Raw genomic sequence first — 25,478 nt, forward strand, 5'->3', positions numbered from 1 at the left:
AGGAGTGGATAATGTGCATTTGCCCTACTTTTTGTATTAAACCGCACTTCTCTTCCAAGTAGGGGTAAGGTAGAGAATTTAATAGAATATTTCAAGCAATTGAAAAGTATCAGTGCAAAAAACTAAGTAATGATGTAATGAAAATGTGTTTCTTCCTGTGGAGCAGAGCTGACAAAAAAGGTGATTTTCCCGTCTTTTCGGCCCACAAAGGGCTTCCAGGAATGGTTGGAGCGCTGTAAGTACTAAAGGGATCACTTAGCTGTGACTTATACAGCTGGCTATCAAGCATGCTCTTTCTGTACTCCTGTGTGTTTTATGGGAGGAGACCGGCAGCAACACACAAAGAGAGCTTTCCCATCAATAACCTAATTGCTTAGTGGCTTGATTCCTGTCTGCTCAATGGCGCGCTGGAAAGCAAACGGAGGGGAAGAGGCAGTCATGTTTGCATCAGTAAGACTGTGCATGTTATTTTAAAGTTAAGCAATTTTAAAGCTGGTCTGTAAAAGCATCTTGACACAAATGGGATGAATGTGAGTTATCAGTGCGACATCAGTTTAACTGGAGGTAGCAGTGTACATGACACCATATGCACAGATTCGAATATTTCTTAATCACTCAGTTTTATGCATGAGAAACGTTGCTTTAACTGGACAAATGTGTGTGCCTTGCTTGTTTAAAGCCAAGTCAATTGCTGCCCCCTGCTGTTTAGAAAGGGTGGTGTACAACCAGAAAGAAGCTATAGGTAAGTAATTATCCTACATATCCTTTATTCCAGTCTGATCTTGGCATCCTTCAGTTTGATAGGGTTGAATTTGAGTTTCACTTGTTTTTTCGCCCTACTCACAATGGCTATGGTTTCAGTCTGCATATGAATTTAATACCAAATTGAAGGGGAAAGTTTAACAACCACGATAAAGAAGTATCCGAAATACATACAACCAACAATAAAGCCATATTTTCAGTGGCAGGTTTTCACAGCTGTACCGTGTGTGGATTGGAACACCAATATAAATGAAATCTTCATGATGAAAAACTCTTAATGCACAAAATAATCATCAGACTTACTTTTTGTTCATATGATGTACACAGAGCCATGAGCAACTTCATGCTGTCCCCTTTCCGCTTTCTGTTCCATTCTCCTTGCACCGTGAGGCGTTCAGTGTATACCCCTGAGGGTACGCATACCCCACTTTGGGAACCTACGCTGTAGATATAGTCATCCCTCGTTTATTGCGGGTAATTGGTTCCAGATCCGACAGTGGTAAATGACTTTTCCGAGATATAGGATTGAATGTTAATAAATGGAATATTTTCGTAGTTTGAGCATAGAAAACCGGTTTGACTTTCTAAATAAGGTTTACACTATTAGAGCCCTGTAGACATGAAATAACACCCTTATAGTCACCTTTACACTCCTTTTATTCTTTGTTTACATCACATTGCTCAACTCTTATGCTGCTGCCACTCGAGATGGCCGTTAGCTAGCGAGCTATTCAGTTAGCCTCAAATTGATTTCTTGTAAATGTAACAAGCCAAAAACGTACCACTTCCACACGAAATGGGATGAGAACTTTTTCACTATCATGTTGGACATGCCAAGGCTGACTTATGTAATGTATGTAACGTAAGATGATGTGTCATTACTGTCGCAGAGTGACGAGAATACTACATATCACTTGTATCTCAATATGTTTAGATTAATAATAGACCATAGTCTACCACCAAACAGCGATCATTTCATTAATTACTGAAAAAATGCGATATAGTCAGTGAGCGATAATTGAACCACGATATTGTGAGGGACGACTGCAGATCTTTTACAATTTTTTTTTTTTAAACAGATTACAGATCTCATGACAATTCTATGTTTTATTTGAAGTACAAAAACAAGTAATAAACAGCTTAAAGAGTCAAAAGATTATTGCATCAGCTTCAACGTGTGCTCTTGACTGTTTTAGAATTACAAGCCAACACGTTAAACCATGTTAAACACTATTTAAAAAGGGTTAAAATATCCATTAGGAGTGTAAAAAAATAAAAGAGCACAACCCCAAACCTTAGTGTCACAAAAACACACAAAAAAACAAAGCGTATTCTGCACGATGTATTAGTAATGATCTAATTGGTTTTGGCTCTCTTTTTGCCACGCGTCCCTTAATGCGCCTACAGGGAACAAAAATGTATATTTAGTAATCAAGGGGCTAACACTGTGATGCACTAAGAGCTCTGAACTCACCATGGCCTTCACCTCTTGTCCGCTTCCATCCTCTGGCTTGTACCGACCCCTTTTCTTGCTGTTTTCAACAAATTCCTGAGAAGACAAACAAAGACTGCATCAGATCACACATGAATTGGAAGTGCCTCATATGTTAATTGAAGACTCAAAATTGTCCACAGGTGGGAATGTTTGTCTATACGTGTCCTGTGATTGGCTGGTGACTAGTCCAGGGTGTATAACACCCCGCATCTCAGCTGGGATAGGCTCCAGCTTCTCACATAGAAAATGTACCATCAAAGACTTGTCCATGAAGTATTCATGTCCGGGGCTGCCGTTATTGTACTTTGCGTCAACGGCGAAACACAGGAAGAGGACGTCCACCACGTTTTCAAACACAGAGAGGAAGCAGTGGGCCACCATGTAGGCAAAGAGGCAGATGATGATGAGAGGAAGCACCCACACAGTGTACTCCCTGTGGTAGTTGAGTGCCAGCACACTGGCAAAAGCCGTACAGGCCACGATGAGCACCTGTCACAAACAGATGCCAGAGAAGGTTGGTATATAAAACAGCAAGCCCAAAGGATGACTGAGGTTGGTACCTTTGCCAAAAAGAGGACAAAGTCGCCCACGGTGTTGATGGCCGCCACTCGCAGAGCATTCTCTACCAGGATGATGAAAGCGTCACGTGCCGAGGTGCAGAAGCTGGTGCTGTTTATCGCTGTGGCCGTGTAAGCGTTCTAATAAAAAGAACACGAATACGTCATAAAATCCTGTTCTTATTTTGTTTGTCACAAACTGGTTTTGACTTACTTGATTCAAGTATGCCAGACACTTTTCCAGACACCACAAGCAGCACACGCATGATTTTAGCATGCAGCGGGCGCACGCATTCTCCTAGGGGAAAAGAATAAATCTCTCTTTACCAAAGCTTCACCGACAACAAAGATTTAAAAACCACAGTAACTATGATCCCAAAGCTCACTTTTCCTTTGAGTTTACTGTGAATGTACATCAGGATGAGACGAGGAATCTTGACCAGCGTGATGATGAAGGAGCCTTTGGCCAGAGTACCAAGGTGGTAGCGGAGGGTACGCAGCATGGCCGACAGAATGGGAGTGGATGGCAATTGAGATTTATTCCTGCAAGTGGAAACACTTTGATTGTGGCTAATGAAAAATCCTTTGTCGTTTTGTAAGAATATTTCTATGGCAAATAGTAACATTGAGCATTGTATTTATACTATTTAATACAGTGGAATTTTGTTTGTACAATTTCATTCTATTGATCCTTTCAAGAGTCAAGCTGTCACTGTAATAAAACCCTTACGAACTGTCCAGGCAATTTTTTAATTCATATTTTAACACTTAACTACAGTGTAATAGTGAGACTAAAGACTAAATAAAACAAAACAAAATAAAACTACTCACTCTTTCACTGCATCCTATGTGGCACTTGCATACAGTGTGCTAATTAAAAGGAACTGATTGCAGTGACTTCCTCCAGCTGCCTAGAGGGCGCCAACATTCAAACCTACTGCAAGCATTATATCCTGTCTCTTCCTGTTTTGACTACACGAGCTACGTCACCGTAGCACACGCACAGGCACTAGTTGTTTTTTGTCTGCTAATTATAGTTACTTGGCCAAGTTTAGCCACTAACGTTAGCTATTATTAAATATATTGCCTATTGTAAGAACTATATGAATGTAAATTGAATTTGGATAAACCAACGTAAATACGCAGCATGCTTGTTAACATTAATTATGATTGATGTGTAAAAATTATTTTATCACTAAATAAAACTAAAATACAATTCCTCATTACTTTGGTGAGATCATACATACTGTTGAAGTGTTTAACACAAACCTGCATTTTCTCATTATGTTATGCATTTTACTCTTATTTTTATAATTTTTGCTGTTAAAATTGTGCTTACACAAATTGCTCCTGGGCCGCACTTTGGACACCCCTACCTTTATAACTCTTCATCAGGGTTGAGCATGTGAAGTGATGTCAACTCTTTGAGCAACCACAACTCTCCTTGACTATTAGGCTTGTTAGCAAGTCAACAATGATAATTAAGGAGTGCCAGGAAGCGTAATTGCAGCTAATCGATGCATTGCAAATCATTTTTATTGCAGATGTTGATCCGAAAACAGAGAAGGCATTCCCGGGGGTGAGCTATTTACACTCTAGTCGTGTATACACAAGAAATACTGTACTGCAAGCCGACCAATCGCAGCCTTTATGGTCCACGTCACACAGCTTAAGGATTTTTTTGGGGGAGGGGGGGTGAATGGCACACAACGTGCAGAGACAACTTGAAACTGAAACTGGCGAAATGCAACAAAATGCGTACCTGGAGACCAGTAAAGCATACTAGTGTATTCAAGGGTCAAAATGGTGAAGGGTGGCACGCGGTGAGCTTGAAGACAATTTGGTTAAACTAGCTTGTTTATGAGTTAGTTGAGACGAGGTAGTCGCTTGTTTTCACTTCCCCTCCACTTCGCCGTGATGTCTGGCAACATGTGCACACAGGTTTGTGGTGTTTCCGCAGTATTTGATTCTCACGCAACACATTTTGCAGATGGCGTGGCTTTTGTCATAATCTGGGTTTCCGTCTGTGGTGCTGTAACAGCCAAAATGAGTCCAAATTGCAAATTTATAAATGTGCTTTGGAGCATCTCGTAATTCCTTCTCCATAGTGAAACTTCAGCTGTTCTTTAAACAACACGAGAATATAGTGTAACTCTCACGAGATGCTATTATTACTATGGCAGGCTTGGGTAGTGTGCTGGCAACGCTGCCAACGAGTAACCATGAGTGTACTGTAAGTGCAGGACAAAAAACGCTGCAATGAATACAGTACTAACCCCCAAAATACATATATAATCACTGATTTGAATGCATTTGGAATCGATATGAGAATCGTGCGATGTAATATCACGATATATCGCCGAATCCATTATTTTCAATACTCCTACTGTATATGCTAATAACAAGTCTATTACTACCGTGTGAAGTAGTAGGTGACAACAGCGCCGGCGATACTCATCTGCTGGAAGGCAAGGATGAACTCGCTGATCCAGATGAGACCCACAGCGTGATACCACACCAAGTACTGAGCAGGTCCGCTCATCTGGTACTCAACCAAATTTGTGGAGTTGTTTTTCACCGGACTTCCTGTTGAAGGAAATTAAGTAGAACACATAGAAATTGTCTTTTAAATTTCATCTGCTGAATATTTTATATTATAGCTAAAGAAGGTAACCAAAATGGTTACTAAAACAGCTCTCAGAATAAACTATGACAATTAGAATAATAAGCATACTGTCAATCAAATTGATGATTAGCTTTGTACAGGCAGAATGTTCATTACAAGCCTTTCATTGGCTCTTATTAAACTTGCAAAGGTGTATCTAATGTCGTGGTGAAGCAATCTAACCAACTGATATGAATTAAGAGACTGGCTGACTTTACACTTCAACATGATTATGAGTTCCCGATTAACCAATAAAAATGTTAATATTTATAACATTTTAAGCTTCTAAACTTTGCTGGGAATAAGAATTAGCAGCAGAATAGAGAAGTGGGAGATGAGAAGAGAAACGGTCTTTTGACTGCATCCTCCCACACCACGAGACTGGCACAAGATTCCGGATGTGGGAGTGAAGTCACGCCACAGGACCAGCACAAAATGTAACAAATTAAACTTGCTTGGAAATAGTATCATGCTTATTTAGCATCCCAAACTGTAGCACATACTTTTTATACTGACTGTTGAACCTGTGAGTGGAACAAACAAGAATTTGTATTTCACCTGCCATTCCAATGAGGAGGAGCACAGCCAGCCAATAGACCCAGAAGAGCATGAGGCAGAGGAAGGTCCAAAAAGGCTGCAGGACCAGCAGGGGAATATGGATGAACACTTTTCCAGCCACGTGGAACAGGGAAATTGTCAGAGCCACACGCTTCCTCATGAACACCATGACCAGCAGGAGAACCACCTGGAGGGGGCACAATGTGTCCCACAAGCCTTAGAAATGATCTGAGTAGAAGTTTGGAGTGATCGAGGAATGTAACTTCCTTAGTTCGCAACATCTGCAAAAAAGACACTGAAGACACAGAATACAAATGCTAATGAGATCCAATACAAGAGATCATAATGCTCGCTTTCACCAAAGGAATTTAACAATGTTTATAATTGTGTGTGTGTGGTTAGTTTGCTGTAGTGGAAAACTGCATTCTGATATGTTGCCCCTTTAATAAGTATGCTAAATTAGGTAAACCAATTACTGAATGCCCCTAAGGTAATGCAATTTGGAGTCTGACCAAAAAAAGACAAACCTTACAACCACCGTGATACTTGAGACATTTTTGTAACGGTACAAGAGATGTGTAGTGAAGAAAAACATAATAATACAACAATAAAATCCACAATAAAAAAAGACTCAGCAGTGGCCCAATACTTGTGTTCAGTGTCATTGTATTCATTTGTGAAAGTTAAAGTAGAGTATTTTATTAGTTCTGCCTTTGAAAATCAACAGTGGTTAACTTGTCTTTACACTTCTATAACATATAAAATGTTACTTAAAGGGACAGTTTGCAACCTTTATGCGGCCTTAACTTTGGAACGTGCTTCAAGCATTATATACCCATTCCTGCTCAGAGCACATAAGCCACACCCCACGACGTAACAGACAAGCATGCTTATTAGTTATGCTTGTTGTCAGCTAATGATAGTGATTTTGCACAGTTTAGCTACTAATGCTACCATTGAAAGACCAGCCTATCGTAACAACAATATGAATGTAAATTGTTGATCATGTCTGTGAGACTGCTTTTGCGTGTGTGCACGCGCTACACATGTATGTGTATACAAGACAGCTGTGAGTCATCTTGTTCGGCCCGACAATTTTTATGCAGTTTAATTTGTAATTGTAAAAAATAGCCATTTTTTGTCCATTCTTTTCTTTTAAACTACTGGTAACAAATGCTAGCGTATTAGCATGTTAGCGTTGTGAAAAGCAAAACTATAACACATTTTTATTTGCACAACACGGGCATCTCCAAGCATAGTTTCAGTTGTGTTCAGACATACCGTGAAAACTGTAGCACAGATGGCATACACAAGGAGTGCCTTCACGTTATCAGCTGCCTCTTCTTCTCTAAAGACAGATGTGGTGTTGTTGTTGAGAGCTTTCCTGTGGTCCACATACAGCCACCACAGAACGCCTGTTCCGCCTGCAAAATAAATAAAATCCACATGCGCAGTGTTATGCAGTATATGGGTTGGTTTTCTCTGGCAGCACAATTTGTGACACATGACAAGGGCAATATGGTATGTGTTGTTGTTGACGGTCACCTATAGAGCCAATGACCGTGAGAATCGTGAGGATCCACACCATGACTTTAGAGATGTAGCGGATGGCCACCATCATGATCAAGGAAAGAACTGCAAGAAAGAAATTTCAGCTTTTTTTTGGATAATACTGAAAAAACGCGGACAAAAATACAGTGTGTATTGTAAGCCATATGTACAGTGTGTCCCACCTAAGGACAGCGCGCAGAGTCCCACTATGATGTCCTTGCTGGCCATCACTCCTGCGATGACTCGGCGAACAACATTGTTGTCAATAATTATGTTGAAGACGGAAAAGGCCAGGTCCGCATAGCAGCTGATGTCCGCTGGTATGCAACGACGGGACAGCGGCACTGACTTACTGAAAAAAACAAAAACAAACATAAAGTTAACTTTTTTAATATTATTAACAGAAAACATCTAAATGTCTGATTACCTCGGTGGAACAGGGAGCTTGGGACATTTACTGAACCGGTCCGAGTGGCTCGGATATCTTGATGGAGTGATATCATAGGTGCAGAGTGCAGATCCTTTTATAAAAAATGAATGACATGATTAGTTTCATTTGAAATGAAACACTGAAAAAAATCAATCCTACTGACATACTTGAAAGGTGACAGTAATATATTACGAATTAGGACATTGCAGGATGTCGCTACTCTATTTCTGAACTGCTGCGCACTGACTTGAGTAAATTTTTTTGTCAAAACAACCTGAAGTGAAGTTGCCGCCCCTCACCCCACGCAAAGCTAAATAAAAATACTGTAGTCTCAAAAAGGTGTTGTGTTTGTGCCTTTAAAATGCTACACCCCCATTTGCCCCAATTAATCCAAAATACGTAGTCGCAATCGTTGGTTCTGGTTTAGTTTTTGAGTTATTAAAGATTAAAGTGTCCAACCATTACATAATCAGCCCACCGACATGCTCTGCATTCAACCAAAATAGTCTCATCCTTTTCTGCTGTTTGTGCTGGTTTGCGTCATTGACGTGGTTATTTGTGCCGCTATACTTTCTGGTTTATTGAAAACTGGGATGGCTCTCCCAGCACCAGCAACATACTCTGAAATAAAGCAAACTCGTCTCATTTAGGCGTGTCACGATAACAAATTTTGCTGGTCAATAATTGTGCTACAAATTATCGTCGATAATCAAATTTAATTGATACAATTTTTTCGTTGTCATGAAGTGTGCACATTTCAACCACTAGATGGTACTCAAGTATAGCGTACCTGTGGGAGACATTAGCTTGACACAGAAGTTGCCTGTATGTATGTTTTTGCAATGTAGCCAGCGACACCATTTGTGAGAGCACACCATTTTGCACTGTTTTGGTTATATTTGCCGACCAAACGCCTGAGTAAGCGTTGACTGTCGGGACAAAGGCTCCGCTGCCTGAGGCACCTACACGGTAGTTTTTTTTCCCAGTTGAGAAAACTGTCCGTGTCGGTCGTTGGTGTTCATACGCTCACCGTGTTCATCCTGTTTAAAACCGAAATGTTCCCACATTGTGACTGTCAGCTGTGGCATTTGCCTCAAAACCCTGTTTTTTTCTGTGCCTTCTTCGTGTTAGCGTATGCTGCCTCACGAAGGTCACTGCTAAACCCTCTGTATCCACTCACGAGTAGCCCCGCCTCCACAAAGAGGCTGAATGAGACAAGGGCCCCACTCTGTTCATTTCGCGATAAAACCAATGCGCACAGACAGATGCAAAGTGAACCCTCTTGTCATCCAGCCTGTGCGGCACAGAGAGACGAGCAGATGAAACACACGCACATGTGCACATGTCATTTATCGAGGGCGTCATAATTATCGACCTGCTTTTTTAATCGTTCGATTAATCGATGTATCATTATCGTGACAGGCCTAGTCTCATTCTTTGCTGCTGCATTTGTGCTAGTCTGTGCCAAAAATATCAATTGTGCTGCTATGGTTTTAACAATATGATGATACTGTTGTACCAAGAACTTAGCTTGTCTTCTCGCACAGCTAAATGCACTCTACAAAACACCCAACTTTAGCGTGTGTAGTCGAACCACCACCAATTTTGTTACACACCTTTTGGCGACGTCATGATTGGTTGGAAAACATGGCCGCCATCAAGCAAGGGCCATGGGTAAGTCTTACAAACCTAAGTCTAACCATTTGTCTAATTATTATAAACGTTGAGGATATCTGTATTACATGTCTGCTAGTAATGTCTTCCAAACATTTTGAGCAGGGGGCGCCACAAATGTCATTTGTCTATCATGACTGACAAATAATTCAGTCTTGTGTTCCTTTTCTCACCATTAGTCAGAGCAAACTGCTTTAAATCATAGTATGTCTTCAGTTCAGTAGCAGGGCATTTTGATACACACAGGGAAATGCTCTTCATCTTCCTGTTTATGATGTCAATGTTGCACGGGTCCAGGAAAAAGACATACCTAAGAGACATACAGAAAAACACATTTGCTATTTACACACACAATTGCCTTTGGTTAGAACAGGAGCCCATTTAGTCATTAGAATGTATACTGGGACTTCTCAGTGAGGGCAGAAAATGAAATACGGTGGCATTTGCTTCCCCGGCTGCACAGTTGTCTCTTTGTATCTGAAAAGTCTTGATGGCAAATCACGCTTCAGTAAAGCATGAGCCATTGTTTGAGCAATACTGGGTCTGTAGACTGCATGCTGATGGAAAGCTAGCAGCCACAGAAATTAAGAACATTACAATCATAACCATGAAAAACTTAGGATAGGATAGTGTTATTAATATAGACACAGAGAGAGTGAGATAACATGAAAAGAAATAGATTAGTCTCTCATTCATTCAGAATGTGAAGAATGTTAGCAAGAGCACACAAGAAGCAAGCATGATGCCCTGAAGGCGGCGTGACTATGACAAACAGGTCCATGGAGGATATGCAACAAGGTTAATCAATCAGAATTAAAATCAAAGTGCTAAGCATTTAATGAGTATACAGGCTTCCTGCACTTTCACTTAACCACAAAGTCAAAATCAAGCACTTTCCAACACCCAAAAGCTCGGTAAATCACACGATTACATTAATAAACACATAAACAAAATCATTACTGCACTTTGTCACATTGGTAGACTTGCATGTTGCTAAAAATGAACATTTAAGTGTACATGCAACACACTTCTCAAGTCAAATATAACCACCTTCATGCATGCCAAACCTCATCAAACCTTGTAAGAGTTCAGCCCAGTGGACAAATGTAACCGAGGACCCCTGACCTAAAGCATTATCACCAGTATTTACCTTACAAAGAGTAAAATAGACGGTATGGCAAGGTAGCAGTAGCCGAGTGACAAAAGCGGCTCAGCACATACTGGCTAAAGTGAGAGCAGTAGTTCTGTGAGCAGCATGATTAAGTGTGTCCAAACTTTTGACTGGTACTGAATGACAAAAAACGTCAAACGCACCAAGCAGACTGGCATTACGGAGAAGTACGAAATGTACTTTTTTAACATTAGTCTTTAACTTATTTTTATGGCAGCATTGTGGTATAGTGGTTACCACATCTGCTTCACAGTCAGGAAATGCTGGTTTAAATCTCAGTTGGTAAATATCTGTATGAAGTTTGCAGGTTCTCCTCATGCTTGAACTGGTTTACTCCCACATTCCAAAAACATGCATGATAAGTTAACTGCAGACTCTAAATTGTTCACATGTGTGAGTGTGAAAGGTTGCCTGTACAGTTAGTAAGTTTTACAATGGTGACAGTTTGACCTTGGAAGATATTAATACTATTTCCATTATTTTCTAAGGGAAAACCAACCACAGACATTCAACTTTATTTCTAATTTAAGACACTTTTTACTGTGACTGTGTTAGATTTACTGCAGTATGAACTCACTTGTTGTCTACCATGTTGCGGCCACTGAGATCAACTCCTTGGATCTTGGTGTTGTTTTGACCGCAGATGTTACCATAGCTGTCGTATCCATAGATAAGCCGTGTGGTAGCTCCGGTGTAGATGGTGAAGCCACAAATACATGCCTGCAGATCACAATGGATATCATTAACATACAGCGTGTCCCAAATAATAGGACATCATTTGGTAGTCTAATAACATTGCCAATTCTCACCAATATGGTTTAACATTTTAACTAGATGGGTAAAATTAACTAAGTTTAATGTTCTATGTTTTCAGGGTGAAGAATGACATTCCCTAGCAATGAAAAAGCATACCGAATTTGCTCATACTGAACATTTGTTAAGCTTTGTTAATCGGTTATAAAATGTATATCTGAATTTTGATTAATAAATATTGTATTTTTCAACATAAAAAGCATTTTTTGTTGCCTGAGACATTACTTGGGTATTCATACACACCCTGCATTTGCAGGAATAATGGCTCTAATTCACTGATGCATACATTGGATATCCGCCTGTTTGAGATTCACCATTTACATATTCACATATATCTTATCAATATCTTTTTTGTGGGATAACCCGCCCATTAGTGGGTTTTCTCTCCAAAAATAGACAATTTTATGCAGGAAACCCACCTCATGCACCCTAAATCTTTAATATCTTATGAATATTTGATAATAAAGTACAGTGTATATCATAATTATACAGCATATATGTACGAAACATCGTGATGCAGGTGTAAGATGGCAATGCCCTGTGTGGCTGTGGCAGCAATTACAACAGTCAACTTTGTTATAATCTGTCCTCAAAACTTCCAGTGAGGTAAACACAAGTTCATGTATGATCGTAAATCGTTATTGGAATTACAGGAGGCAAGCAATGTGAACTTTGTAGACACATAGGCTTTGGAGGAACGCCCGCATCATCTCAGACTGCTAGCCGGGAAGATCCAGCGGCCTGCGGAGTCGCGTACCGCTGCTGACCGCTTTCTAGGGAGATGGAGGCGATAACCACAGGATACGGAAGCACAGTTGTCACCGTAGCCTGACTACTAGGCTATAGGCTAGACCGTGACTCCAATTCCATCTGTTCTCTTTTTGGTCATCTTTCATAATCATTCATTAGTGGTGATGTCCTATACATTTTGCTATTTAAAATGTGTTTAATAAGTGTGTCAAGCATATTGTACGGCTTAGAGTGTCAAAAATAGGCATATTTATGGGTGCATAAATTTGTAGGGGTCGCGGTACGTAATGTACTGTACGCAATCTAAACTGTTCTATACGGTCAGTCATGGTAGGGCAAATCCTACAGGTATGCAATTGAAAAATCTACAAAAGGAGGCAATAGTTAGCAGTCCACAGACTATATAGCAAGGCCTTGCAAGTTGTTGTTAGTGGTGAGTGATACAATACAATGCATGAACGTTTACAAATGCTGCATAGCATTTTGCACATACCATACCAATACAGAACAGGGTGAAAATGATGAGCCATGGGATATCCGTGCACCTTCGTTCCTCCAGCGGGTTCCAGTCACGTTTACTCTGCCAAGACATGAACACAGACAGGAAGTTATGTTGTTTTACGTTGAGAGACCGGCTCAGTGTGTCGAACTCCAATGCCTGTTTCTGAGTCTGTTGTTGTGGCAGTGTTGGTGATTAAACAAGCCGCCTCTGTCTGAAAAGTGACGTGAATGGTACACACACAACAGATTCAACACACCCAACCTTTCATGCTGGCTAACCTACCTCGTTGCTGCTACAACATCCCATTGTAAAGAACAAGATGGAGCGAGGTGAAAACAAAACTTTCGACGACTTTTCTTTGGTTAAAATGTCCTTCTGTCTCCACAACTCATTGCGGTCGAGCTCAACAACTGTTAAGATTATACAGATGGACTGTCACACTTTAGTGAGAACAATCAGCAACAGGGAACATTTTTTCGAACTTTCCTTGTTTTAAGTCAACGCGGAAGTAAATTTCTTTGTGATGCCTTCAGTGATTGTCGGAAACTTTATGACGACTAACTGAATACCACGTTTACAAGCGAGATGTCTGAATCTACGTTCACCTCCTGTTTCTGTTTTTCTTTATTAAAAAATACTCTATAATATCACTACTCCCTTCTAAATTATACGTGAATGTTTTTTTGTGACAGAATGCTTGTCGTGTGGAAACGTTTGAATTTCTGAGTGTCAGCGAAAGCAACCGGTGTTAAACCGCATAAATTAAGATTCCTTTGCTGAGCTGCGAGACTGTTTGGGTGATTCGACACAAACGACACAAAAAGTCGTTCATAAACAGGCTTTAAAAGCTACAAATACTGTTATAGTCGGTATAATTGTCGATTTACCTTTATCTCCTTGTAGCTGTCAGTACCCGCATTAGCCTGGTGGGTGATGTATTCTGCATGTAAAAACTAGTTTTGGGGTTGTATATAGTCATTTTCGTTTTTGTTGACTGTTCCTCTACATAATTTACAATACAACAATTAAAGATTCACTTAATTCCCGGTATTATGGGCCCTAATAGGTTATTTCACTGAACTAGTACTTATGTATTATTATTATTATGTATCATTATTTATTATGTATGTACTATTGCACTACAAAGTTGACGTGATCTGTTCCGTATTTATTCTTATTTTTCTTATCTCTCATGTCTTGCCTTTGTTGTTTTATTTTGTCATTTAGTGATTAAAGTCATCATATTTTTGCAGAGCTGCTGGAAACGTGAATTTCTCTTGGAGACTAATGAAGTACCATGCCATACTTTATTAGATGAAGTTACATGCGACATCCATTCACAACAATTAGTTTGTCGCCACCTGCTGCCTCCGTCTTGTTATAGCACCCTTTTGCTCTGAGGATACCATATGATTCATGCCGGATTGTTTTGTTCTTTGGCTCTAAAGGATCTCACCTGCAGTGGTGCAACATGAAACATCTTGTCGAAGCTGTAGAGGCTGCTGAAGAACGACGTCCAGACTTTGTGTAAACCAGCTGACTTCCCAGAAGTACACTATTTTGTAAGTCAAGGCAAAATGTTGTCATTATTTTCCCTTGGTTTTGATTCTCTGAAAGGAGTTCAATATTTCTGCACATTTTCAATACAGCCATCAGTTCTCACCCAAATTCCCCTTCATAACATACCATTGAAACTTTACCTAATATGTTTTCCATTTTGTCTTACAAAACAGTGAATGTCTTTTTTTGTACCAGTATGGAAGTCAATGTTGTGTTTGTAATAAATTATCCAAAAACATCACCCTCCCATTATCCGCCCCATTCGGAGGTGTTGGGATGCAGACAAACATCACATAACGAGGCAACTCATCTCCTGACTTTTGTATCTCAAAGTGACAGCGCTTTGGTAACAGTATCCACGGATAACACATATTCCTGGATTCCTCAAAGTCGGCACTGCACATGTTTGGCCCAAACTATCCTGGCCCTCATAAACAACAGGACAAGAGGATAAATATGTCACTCAGTCCAAACAGACCCTTAACCATTGCCAGGTTAGAAGGATGTGAGGACATCCAAGAGGCCATTGTTTTGATGCCTCTTGGATGAGACATTTTTTTTGTGCGCTAGACCATCAGCATCAACCTTCAGTTTGTTCGTGTGAATCAGCTTTGACCTTCGTAAAAGCAAACATCATCTGTACACATTCCAAGTCGAGGCTCTGCTGTTGTGTGATTCACGTGTCAGGAAAGCAATCCTGTATATACAAGACAAAATCTGCACAAGGCTTCCCTGACTTTAGGTGAAGTCCAGAACAAAAGTACAAGCGTAGACTAGATGCTACACAGGGAACACTAATGGCAGTATCTCAGTGTGTCTTTTACCACTGCCGTAATTAAGCTATTTGACCTAGATGACACATGACTGCATCATATGTGCAGACAAACCAAACAACATATACACACGCATAAAGATTAGATAGACTTTTTTTAGCCTGGAGATTGTTATGGTCCGTATCTGCAATAACTTGTACTTCCTGTTCCCACGGTACAGTGCTCCACAAACCATGGTTACAGGCCAAGGCCCCCTAGGGCGATGATCACTGCAATGATGCTCATTTGTTGCATACAACACATAGCTTATATGCTCAGCTACAGCCTATTCCAGTGTTGGCTTGTCCTTTTTCTCTGCTGTCCGGCCTATTTCTGTGCATATGTTACAGTACAGTGTCTATGCACTGAAAATGACTCAACAGACAGCCACTATTGTCTCAATAGTTACGAACACAACTACATGCCAAGATAATTGTGCCTTGCTTACAGCCAAGCAAGGGGGCAGCAGCATCATGGTCCGGGCCGGCGTGAGTGCTGTTGGCACTTGGGGGCTGTGGTTCATTGAACATGAATTCCAAAGCAGAGCATGTTCCCCTACCATGGCATGAGTCGCAATGCAGTTTTACAATATGATAACGATCCCAAACACACATCCAAGATGACAAGTGCTTTGCTGAGGAAGGTGAAGATGATGAAGTGTCCAAGTATGTTTCCAGACCCGAAACCAATTGCGCACCTGTGGGGCATCCTCAAGCGGAAGGTGGAGGGCAAAATGTGTCTAATATCTGTGATGTCATCATGGAGGAGTGGAAGAGGATTGCAATAACAACCTGCACAGCTCTGGTGAATTCTGTCCAAGAGGGTTAAGGAAGTGCTAGATAATAAAGGCACTCACACTAAATATTCACACTTTGGACATGTTCACTGTGAGGTTTACTCCATTGTGTTGTCTAATGGCTGTGTGTTGACACTAAATCTACAAATTTGTCCCTTGACAAAAGGGTGGCTGAAATGTGGGGGTTGTACTTACTTTTGTGAGACACTATATCTACTATAACAATTCACTATTCAGACAGTCATGTATCACTATCTAATGATTATTTAGATCTATGCAAAAATATTGGAAGTTTCTTCACCCTTTGTTTCCACTTAAATATTTTCATTGAGAATTTATATTACAACTTTATAATTGTCAGTTAAGCAAGGGGAAATCTAAAATGACAGTTAGGGGAGGAGCCATCCCAGTGTCACCTATTTTCTCCTACATGGTCAGACCTTACTTTCAAACATTCTTTAATGACAATCATTTAGAATGACGTATTTTTCCAATAATAAACTAAAGTGGTAGGAATGTGAGTCCGTTTCCTTTGGGGCGTCACTGCTCCACTTAAGAAGCCAAAGGGTTTGAACAGTGAGGGATTATGGAGTGAATCATGAATGGGTCATATTTAACCACGCTTGTGACCAAATGGTGCTTTCTCATGTGCTACTTTTTAAAGAATTGTTCATTCAAACAACACGGATATATATAATATAATAATGTTTCTCAGTGTAACATAGACTTCAACTGCAAATTACAGAATCCAAAATAACAAAACAAAAACACATCAACTCTTCAGTCACCTGGAAGCTGGTCAGTTAGATCAACACTGAAGCTCCAGAGGATTGGTTCACACTGAATATTAACTGTTCAAAATTACCCTAGTCTCTGTCCATCCATTGTCTTTACAACTGATCCTGTTTAAATTCACGGCATGGGCCGGAGCATATCCCAGTAGAATTGTCCCGCTTTTCCACTGCACGCTCACCTTTCTTTTTTGGTTTCTTCGAAACAAAACCACAGGAAACTGCAAAAAACACATCAGTCAGAACTAAATGGAACAAAGAAGGAGAACAAGGGTCTCCTGCATTTACTTGTCATCATGTGCCACTTAGAGACAAATTTTATTTGAGAGAGTACTGAGGGCAGCAAGAAAATGGGCCTATGCGGAAAAGTGGTGACTCTGGAGTATAATGCAGCAGTGTTTGGAACTAAAGCACAGTGACATGGTCCATATGGTATTTGCTTAGCACGCTGGGAACCTAATAGTACCTGCTTTGGACGGCGAAAAAGCGTCAACAGCAAGTGGAGCCGCGTAAGGGGTATCAGGACCCTCACCCTGGGCTTCTTTCCAGTCAGGCACAGTGGAATTGTGAATGTGGAACTAAGTGAAATTAAGCAAGGTGAACCACTACGCTACCAAAGGCTCACTATCCAACACTCCCAGAATCCAATGTGGAGCAGAAAGCGGTTATTGCAGCTTCACCACTCTCGCAGCTCACACACAACCACAGAGAGCTGTCTCCGATGGCCATGTTGTCCCTCACATGTTGTCGATTGAACACGTGTTCGCAAAAATGTCACTGACGGATCAAGAGTATGACGCGCAGGGCTTACCATGTGGCCACGCAAGGGGGTCTGAATGGTGGGAGGGAGGCTATAGCTTTGTAAATTATAGACTTGCGCTGGATGTCTAAAGGCGGTAATGAGTGGATAGGCTGAGTCATGCACCGTGTCAGCTCATACACTTCAAATGGTAGCCATATCCACACTGAAGCCACTGCGGCCAAGCATATCTGTATTTCGTTACACTGCACTTGGCATAACCGCAAAGCGCATCATGTGACATACTCTGGAGAATTCTTGTTGAACTTGGATGTTTTCCTTTAAGTACGACCATCTGTGTCCCTCAAGAGTCCACAGTGACTTTTTCCCAGCGAGACACCCCCTCCAAAAAATAGCTCATCCAGCTCACATCTGGATGACCTGCAGGTTAAAGGCCGAGGAATAGTGTAAGGGTGTTTCATTCCACTTTTCCAGATTGTTCCTGTTGTTTTCGATGCATGGGATAATCTTGATAAATGTGGTCACAATTTGAGGTGTGTGAAATTTGGCAAAACAAAGTCTTAGTTTAACAAAAGGCCGGAAAGCGGGATATCAGGCTCATTCCCAACCCCGTTTCAGGCCGGGAATGTTGCTGCTATGCTGCGCTTTGCTGATCAGTGTTAATGGCACGTGGACATAAAGGCGTCACACAATAATTAGCCGGCTTTGCAGGAAGTAAAGCATTGTATTTCAGCACATTTCTGCTACCAAATGCTGGATTACATGTTTTCATTTGTTTTGTTTTATATTCATTTAAATCAGTAGCTTTTGCTTCCCCATTCTCAGCTGAAATCAGCTTAAAATCAGTGGCATCAGGTTTAATATCCCTGATAGTTTCCGTCTGTTTTTGGTGATTTTTGTTAATGTTGAGCTATGCTGCATTGTATTTTTTTTTTTTATTGTACCAGTGTATTTTATCAAGGATTCTTGTACAGTGACATAATGACAAATATTGGGCAAAAGCATGCCCTAGATAGAATTGCTTAAACAGAGCAGTCTTTTTTGGCGCAGCGCTCAGCGCCCAAGGATCTTACTGGGTAGTCTGTCTATTATTAAACGAAACCAAATTGGTGGGAGCCTTTTTTTTTATTATGCTTAGTGACAAGCTATGAGGGAACAGTGTCATGAAAATGAGACTCAAATATGAGAGGAAGTCATTTCCAAAAATGGAAAAGAGAGTAAAACTGGCCAAAAAATTTATGCTGGAGGAAATTTGTTCAGTATGTTGTGCAAGTTATAAGATGGGTGGATGGGGGCTGGTAGGATGTGACTCAGACTCTCTGTCAAAATCAGCGGGGAGGAGACCTGATGGGAGAGGGATCGAATGGAGAAGACCAGGGGGAGGAGTAGAGGAAGGCAAAGCCAGCCCCTCTTACACCACCCAACGCTCTGCATTCAGTGTCAGCAAAAAACACTAATGTGATCAAGATGGAAGATGTCTTTGGACTTTCCACTGCTCCTGGGCTTTCTGTCTGCCTTCGGGGTGTTCTTCGGCTGTCCGACGGTTGCACTGGGAAGCTACTAACTCCAGTCACAAACCTGGAGTAAAGACAGCCTGCATCTTCTGCTGCACATCAAGTTCCTCAGATGGATACGGGTTAATACTTGCTAAGGATAGTACCGATTTTACTCAGTGAATGAATGAAGAGGTAACTTCCACGCTTGGAGCAAAAGAAATTGGGATCTGAAAACAATTTGTGGCACTGTCACCAGATGTTTTATTGTTGATTTTATGGCTACATAATTATGACATAGAATCTGTGCTGTCTCTCACCGCAAGAAGCAAATATGGATCCTGCAGGTGATGGTTCGTTCAACGACAAGTTAATGGATTTTCATGATTGATGCACAAGACGCAGATGACAGTTGGTACCATCTTGCACAACATCTAAGGAAACAAAAGGTGAACATACAGGTCACTTAGAGCTTGCTCACTGTAAAAGTGAGCTCTAAATGTTAATGTTGATAACCCATCATTTTGGGCTCACTTATGTTTTGTGTAAGATTATAGTCATCCAACGTAGTAAGCATGCTGAAGAGGAATTTAAAAATGACTGTTTATCATGCACTGTATATTTACTGTATAACTACCTCCATTTGCTTAAATGTATGTAAAACTACTCAGCACTTGGCAGAGTTTGTTTGGATCAGGAAATTGAGAATGCATAAAAAATGCCACATCCTCTTCCTAGTGCCTAATTACTTCTTAAATCCAAGTCATGTGGCTATCAGTTTATCATTCATCTTCTCATCTTTATATGCGGTTCTTGTCTTTTCATCCTCAGTCAAAAGAAGTCCCATGGAATAGCGCTGGCTACCAAAAATGCCAGTTGCCATACGCAAGAGAAGTTGGGAGGATCATGTGACTCACCCCTCGGGATTACAGTACAGCTACGATGATCTAGATCTGATCTGCTGCCATGGCGTTGACAGCGAAGGGCTTTGGAGGGGGTCAGGGTCCTCCAAACAGGGCCGGTGGATAAGGTGTGCCTCCTTGCCAGAAGGTTGCCACAAACTGTTTGTAGATGAGCTGGCTCAGAGGCCGCATGTTGGAGATAGTAACATTAACACTCCACTTGAAAAGAAGGTAGTACGTAGCCCTCGCAAATGTATGGTTGTGCCTCATATAGACCACCTGAAAACAAACTGTCTTGACCCAGAAGAGCTTTGCAGTATTTCCTCAAGTGATAAAAGCAGTGGTATTATTTTTTGTGCAACTGACAGCAACGCCCAGAGTGAAGAAATTGAAGTTGGCACAGAGAGGGATTATAATGTCTTTAAAAATCCACATATCTCTCGTGATGAGCAACAATGCATCGCTATATCTTCAAACAATGGGCCCCCACTATTGCAATCTGCTGCTGGACAGCCTGGCAAACTTCCAAATCAGCACCAAACAAAGGAGGGTCATACAGATGGTTACAGCAGACCTCTTGAAATTTCTCAGGCCACATTGATGCCGTGCTCAGCTCCTCGACAAGAACCTCAGCTTGACCTCCCAGATGTTGAGGACATAATTTCCATCCCTGGCCGTGCTGGCAGAAAGATAACCTCGGGCGGTAATACAATGGATAGTCTTCTTGTGATGTCACTGACTAACAAAGCTGTGGAGCCAATCATGACTGCATTGGGAGAAGGAAAATGTGACAACGGACCAACTGAAATCTGTACCACAGATTCAGCTGACAAACTGGGTGGATTAAATAACCCAGGAGCCCTGAATGAAAACTCAGGACCTGAGCATACTTCCATAGACATTGAAGAAGCAAAGCAGGACTGCACTGGAGCACAGGATCGGGCCCCTTGTTGTGAAATGTCTTTCAAGACATTGTTGGAGAATCGTGATTCCGAAACAAGAGCAATCAAAAAGGTTCAAGGAGAGGAAAGCAGACCAGCAGAAAGAGGCGGCGAATCAGCAGATGTCAGGTTGGGGCCAATGATATCACCTGATATTTGTGCCAAAGTTGAGTCTTCCTCAATCAGCATGGAAGCACCCTGTGAGCAACCAGGATCTACGAAGTCAAAAGGAGACATCAATATTCAGTGTGTAGTGATGACTGCAGGTCAGCCAAAGAAAGACACTAATGATATCGTCTACACGACCTCTGCTGCAACTGATCAGTTAGAAAATAATTGTTTATCATTGGACACTATCCCAGAGGTAAGCCAGGTTGAGGCAGGGGGAAACCATGTACCTGCTTCTATGAACAAAACAATTCCCTCCCACAAGAATGATGAATATACAACGGCTGAACAACACCCCCAAAACCTGCCTGCCCTCGCAGCAGAGGTCAACAATGAGCTGTCACTTGAGGGACTCCATGGCAACGGTCACCTCAGTGAGTCACCTGGTTCTGAGGTTGGAGCTGGTCAGAACGAACACCACATACATGTGGCTGCCGTACGTAGAACGGAGCAGACAGACAACGCCATGCAGGAGGGTAGTCCCAGCGACATATGCCTTGCCAGTCCAGTTTTAGGTGGGATGTGCGAGTCTGGAGCTCACAAGGCAGAAGACATGGTGAAAGTGCGCATTAAGAAGGTAAGGATGGAGTTATTATAGCTGTAGAAACAGTTATTCATTTTAGTTGTAACTGTAATTTTGTGATTAAGTGTCCACATAGCCAATGAATCATTTTTGTCCCACACTTTGGCAAACTTCTTGGAAAACAATGACTTCATTCTCACATGCTTACAGACAGATCAGTATGGGGGTGGTGGTGGTGATGGTGTGTGTGTGTGTGTGGGGGGGGGGTGATCTGCAAAATGTTTTTAGTCTTTCTCAATGTCTTATTTCAAAACAAAAGATTTTATAAGTATGTGGCGGCTATGAATACATGAGGTTCGAACACTTGACCTCTTGCCGGGGTGAAAGGTTTAAGCCTGGGGCATAATTGTATGCTGTGTTATTTACACTCTGTGGTCTGCATAGCGGGCACATTTAAAGTGCCAAAAATGGATTTAGGTTCGATGTTACAAAGCAAAGGCCCCATGACTGTCATGGTATTTATTCGTTCGGAATGACAACAAAAATTCATTAATTACAAACACACAAATTTTGTAGACAATCATTATATTGTCGATAGTTGGAAGTTTTACTGTTAAAGGCAGCCGTTGGCTTGCAAAACATCCATCCACACATTTTGTCTACAGCTTGTCCTCATTTGGGTCACGGGTGAGCCGGAGACTATCCCAGCTGACTTTGGGCGAGAGGCGGGGCAACCCCCTGGAATGGTCGCCAGTCAATCACAGAGCACGTATTGACAAACAACCATTCACACTGACATTCACAGCTTTGGTCAATTTAGAGTCTCCAATTATCCTAACATGCATGTTTACGGAATGTGGGAGGAAGAGTACCCCACCCACCCAAGCATGGGGACAACATGCAAACTCAATAACAATGACTGTACAATTTAGTCAGAAAATCAAAAGCGGTCCTTTTTAAAGGATTTGCTAGTTAATGAAAATTCCTTCATTATTACATACTGTATAACTAGGTTTTCTCCAAAATTGAATAACCATAGTTATTACTACCTCCGCCAAGGTTTTCATCTGTGTGGGTTTGTCCATTTGTTTGTATGTAATTTCCTGTCTTCAGCAATATTAAGTCTCCATGCATGGATGCCCCGCCATGGCTTTGGGTTTTGGTGAGAACATTTACACTGAAAGCATCATATAAAAACTACCAAATTAAAATATATTATTACATTTTACTTTCTTTCTTTCTAACAAGTGACTTACAAAATGCATACCTCTGGCAAAATTATCTGATTGGAATGAAATTTGCTGTAAAAAAATGCTTTAGTGTCAAACATAGTTTCAGAAGGATATGATCCAGAAGTGCATTTGGCAGCAATTTTACATGGAAAAGACTATTTAGATGTCTTTGTGGAATCTCTCCGGATCATCTCGTAATTTGTTTTGCTGATGGGTAGGATCTTATCCAAGGATGTTCTATGTCTTGATAAAAAGCTGACCTCCTCTGAGCAAATTAGATAGATTGCAGCGGTTCATTCAATCATTTTTAAGGTGAAAAATTAGTTACACTTCAGAGTGCTTTTGTTGCCATTGTAAGTGTTACAGTTATTCATATTCTTCAGTCTTAGCTACTTTGAAAAACATGACAACAGCCAGGGCCTGTTGAGCTGTATCCACACAGATCCCCGCTATAGCGTAACGTCTCTGGGCGGCATTATTCTGCTTAATACGATACTGGGATGGAAACAGGAGTTCATAACTTTCAGAGAGATTTTCTAATTCCATTAAAATATTTAAAAACATTAATGTTTTTATGTAAAGTGCCTTGAATGACAAAACTGGAATAAGCTTTGATACTCAGTGAGTGATCCATACCACATATGAGCACTGATAGTGGTTGTCTGTCTTCCTAAAAGAATGTCAGTCCTCTAATTACAGACTTTTTAGTGTATAAAAATTGGTTTCTACATCAAATTTCTGGACGTTTTCTTAGATGTGAGCAGGGTTGATGTCAGTCTTTGAGCTGCCAGGAAGCAGAGCTCACACTTTGGTTTTCTCTGGCCTGGAAAACCATCCATCTATCCATTTTATGTGCCGCTTATCCTCATTAGGCTCGCAGGAGTATGCTGGAGCCTATCCCAGCTGACCTCGTGCGAGAGGCGGGGTACACCCTGGACTGTTTGCCAGCCAATCACAGGGCACATATGGACAAAAAATCATTCACCTGTGGACAATTTAGAGTCTCCAGTTAACATGCATGTGTTTTGGAATGTGAGAGGAAACCGGAGAACCCGGAGAAAACCCATGGGGAGAACATGCAAACTTCACACAGAGATGCCCAATTTGAACCCAGGTCTTCCTGATCTCCTGACTGTGTGGCCAACATGCTACCCACTCAGCCACCATGTGGCCCGCCTGGAAAACCAATGGTGCATTTAATATCGTAGGGCCCTGCACTTTTAATCATTTTTTTGGGTTAATGGAGAAAGATCCTGGATCCTGGAATTCCAAAAGAGGTGTGTAGCCATAAAAATGCAAGGTACTGAAAAGCTAGAGGCAAATGGTTTACCATATGGTATTGGTAGCCCAAAGGGCTTTTATTACTTTTCACTGAAAAAAAGGCAGCTTCGGCACAGGAGGTGGAGCAAGTCAAGTAGTAGTGAAGTAGAGCAAGTTGTTCGGTTTGAACCCAGTTTCCTCCATACTAGTCATGCTGTTGTGTCCTTGGGCAAGACACTGGTGGAGGGAAGGAGAGGGGGGTGATAGTGCAGCCACAGATGCTGCGGGTGCCCATTTCATTGCCTGTTTGTTTGGTGCTGGATGGGCCAAATAAACATTAGGTGCAGCAATAGCAAGGATCTAGTCATGGGGTCTGATTGGAGAACTTAGCTGTAGAACCTTGGAGATGCAAATGGAGAGAATAAAGAGGGCATAACAGACAGACAGGCATAGCGAGAACAGTTGTAATACCATCGTCGCCTGGTAGCGCACCTTTAGTGAGCAACTTTAATCTGCTGCGATGGCCATAATACTAATAGAAATAGTGATAGAGCGGGTAATAGTATTAGGGCAAGACACTTGACCCTCCCTGCCCCCAGTGTGGCCCACCTGATGTATATTGACTACTATCTGTAGCTGTGGCTACAGATGTGGATTAGCACCACCAGCGTGTGACCGTGGAGTGAATGAAATACAGTCATCCCTCAGGACATCGTGGTTCGAACATCGCTCCCTCACTTTTATCGCTGTTTTTCAAACATTATGCTGTTTCGTGGTAGACTACGGCCTATTATTAGTCAAAAACATACATATTAAGCAAATTGTTTGTACTTTTTGCCCAAATTAAGCATTTTCAAGCATAAAAATGAACTAAAACACAAATACAGCATAAGCCGTTAAGACCACCAACTTGTGAATGTTGTATTCCACATTGGCCACAGGTGTCAGTAATTGTTTTGTGAGACCACCACGGAAGCGCCAGACTTGAACTTATATTGCAGGTTTAAATTATGTCACAACAAACATAGTAATAGTAACATAATAATAACATTGATAATCATAATAATGACAAGGGTTACTGTTGCGGCCATAGCCCACAACAAGCTAAAACTCAACTCTGAACCCGCGACATCACTTCCTGTCCACCATCGATTCTGCTCCCCTACAAGGTAAACTGCCTTTAATGGCTTATATTCTCTGATTATATCGAATAATACGAATGTAAAGGTGGCTATATGGGGGTAATTTCATGTCTAGATGGCTCTAATATCATTTTAAAAAAATATTATTAAAAGATCGTAAACAAGTTTTC

At 41.2% G+C, this 25,478-nt stretch overlaps 2 protein-coding genes across 4 annotated transcripts in view; one reads left to right on the forward strand and one right to left on the reverse strand.

The window, feature by feature from the left end:
• Positions 1-1,854: 1,854 nt before the first annotated feature.
• Positions 1,855-13,426, reverse strand: slc44a1a (solute carrier family 44 member 1a). The gene is made up of 16 exons (XM_054778578.1): positions 13,211-13,426; positions 12,920-13,006; positions 11,441-11,583; positions 9,866-10,002; positions 8,016-8,109; positions 7,771-7,940; positions 7,583-7,672; positions 7,319-7,461; positions 6,038-6,224; positions 5,232-5,400; positions 3,201-3,357; positions 3,029-3,112; positions 2,818-2,955; positions 2,510-2,746; positions 2,237-2,311; positions 1,855-2,163 (listed from the first exon to the last, which is right to left on the reverse strand). The coding sequence occupies exons 1-16, from the start codon at positions 13,232-13,234 to the stop codon at positions 2,155-2,157; spliced, it is 1,944 nt and encodes a 647-aa protein (XP_054634553.1). The 5' UTR covers positions 13,235-13,426; the 3' UTR covers positions 1,855-2,154.
• Positions 13,427-19,110: 5,684 nt separating this feature from the next.
• dlc1 (DLC1 Rho GTPase activating protein) overlaps positions 19,111-25,478 on the forward strand; it is a 96,614-nt gene continuing 90,246 nt past the window's right edge. For 2 of the 3 annotated variants that reach the window (XM_054778623.1, XM_054778625.1), the window contains exons 1-2: positions 19,111-19,589; positions 19,972-21,728. In XM_054778623.1, the coding sequence (XP_054634598.1) occupies positions 20,010-21,728 (1,719 nt within the window). In that variant the 5' untranslated portion in view covers positions 19,111-19,589; positions 19,972-20,009. The remainder of the gene's footprint in view (positions 19,590-19,971; positions 21,729-25,478) is intronic. The other variant, XM_054778624.1, reaches the window with a different exon arrangement.

This window comes from Dunckerocampus dactyliophorus, chromosome 6 (genome assembly GCF_027744805.1).
Source record: "Dunckerocampus dactyliophorus isolate RoL2022-P2 chromosome 6, RoL_Ddac_1.1, whole genome shotgun sequence".
In the NCBI taxonomy this organism is placed as follows: Eukaryota; Metazoa; Chordata; class Actinopteri; order Syngnathiformes; family Syngnathidae; genus Dunckerocampus; species Dunckerocampus dactyliophorus.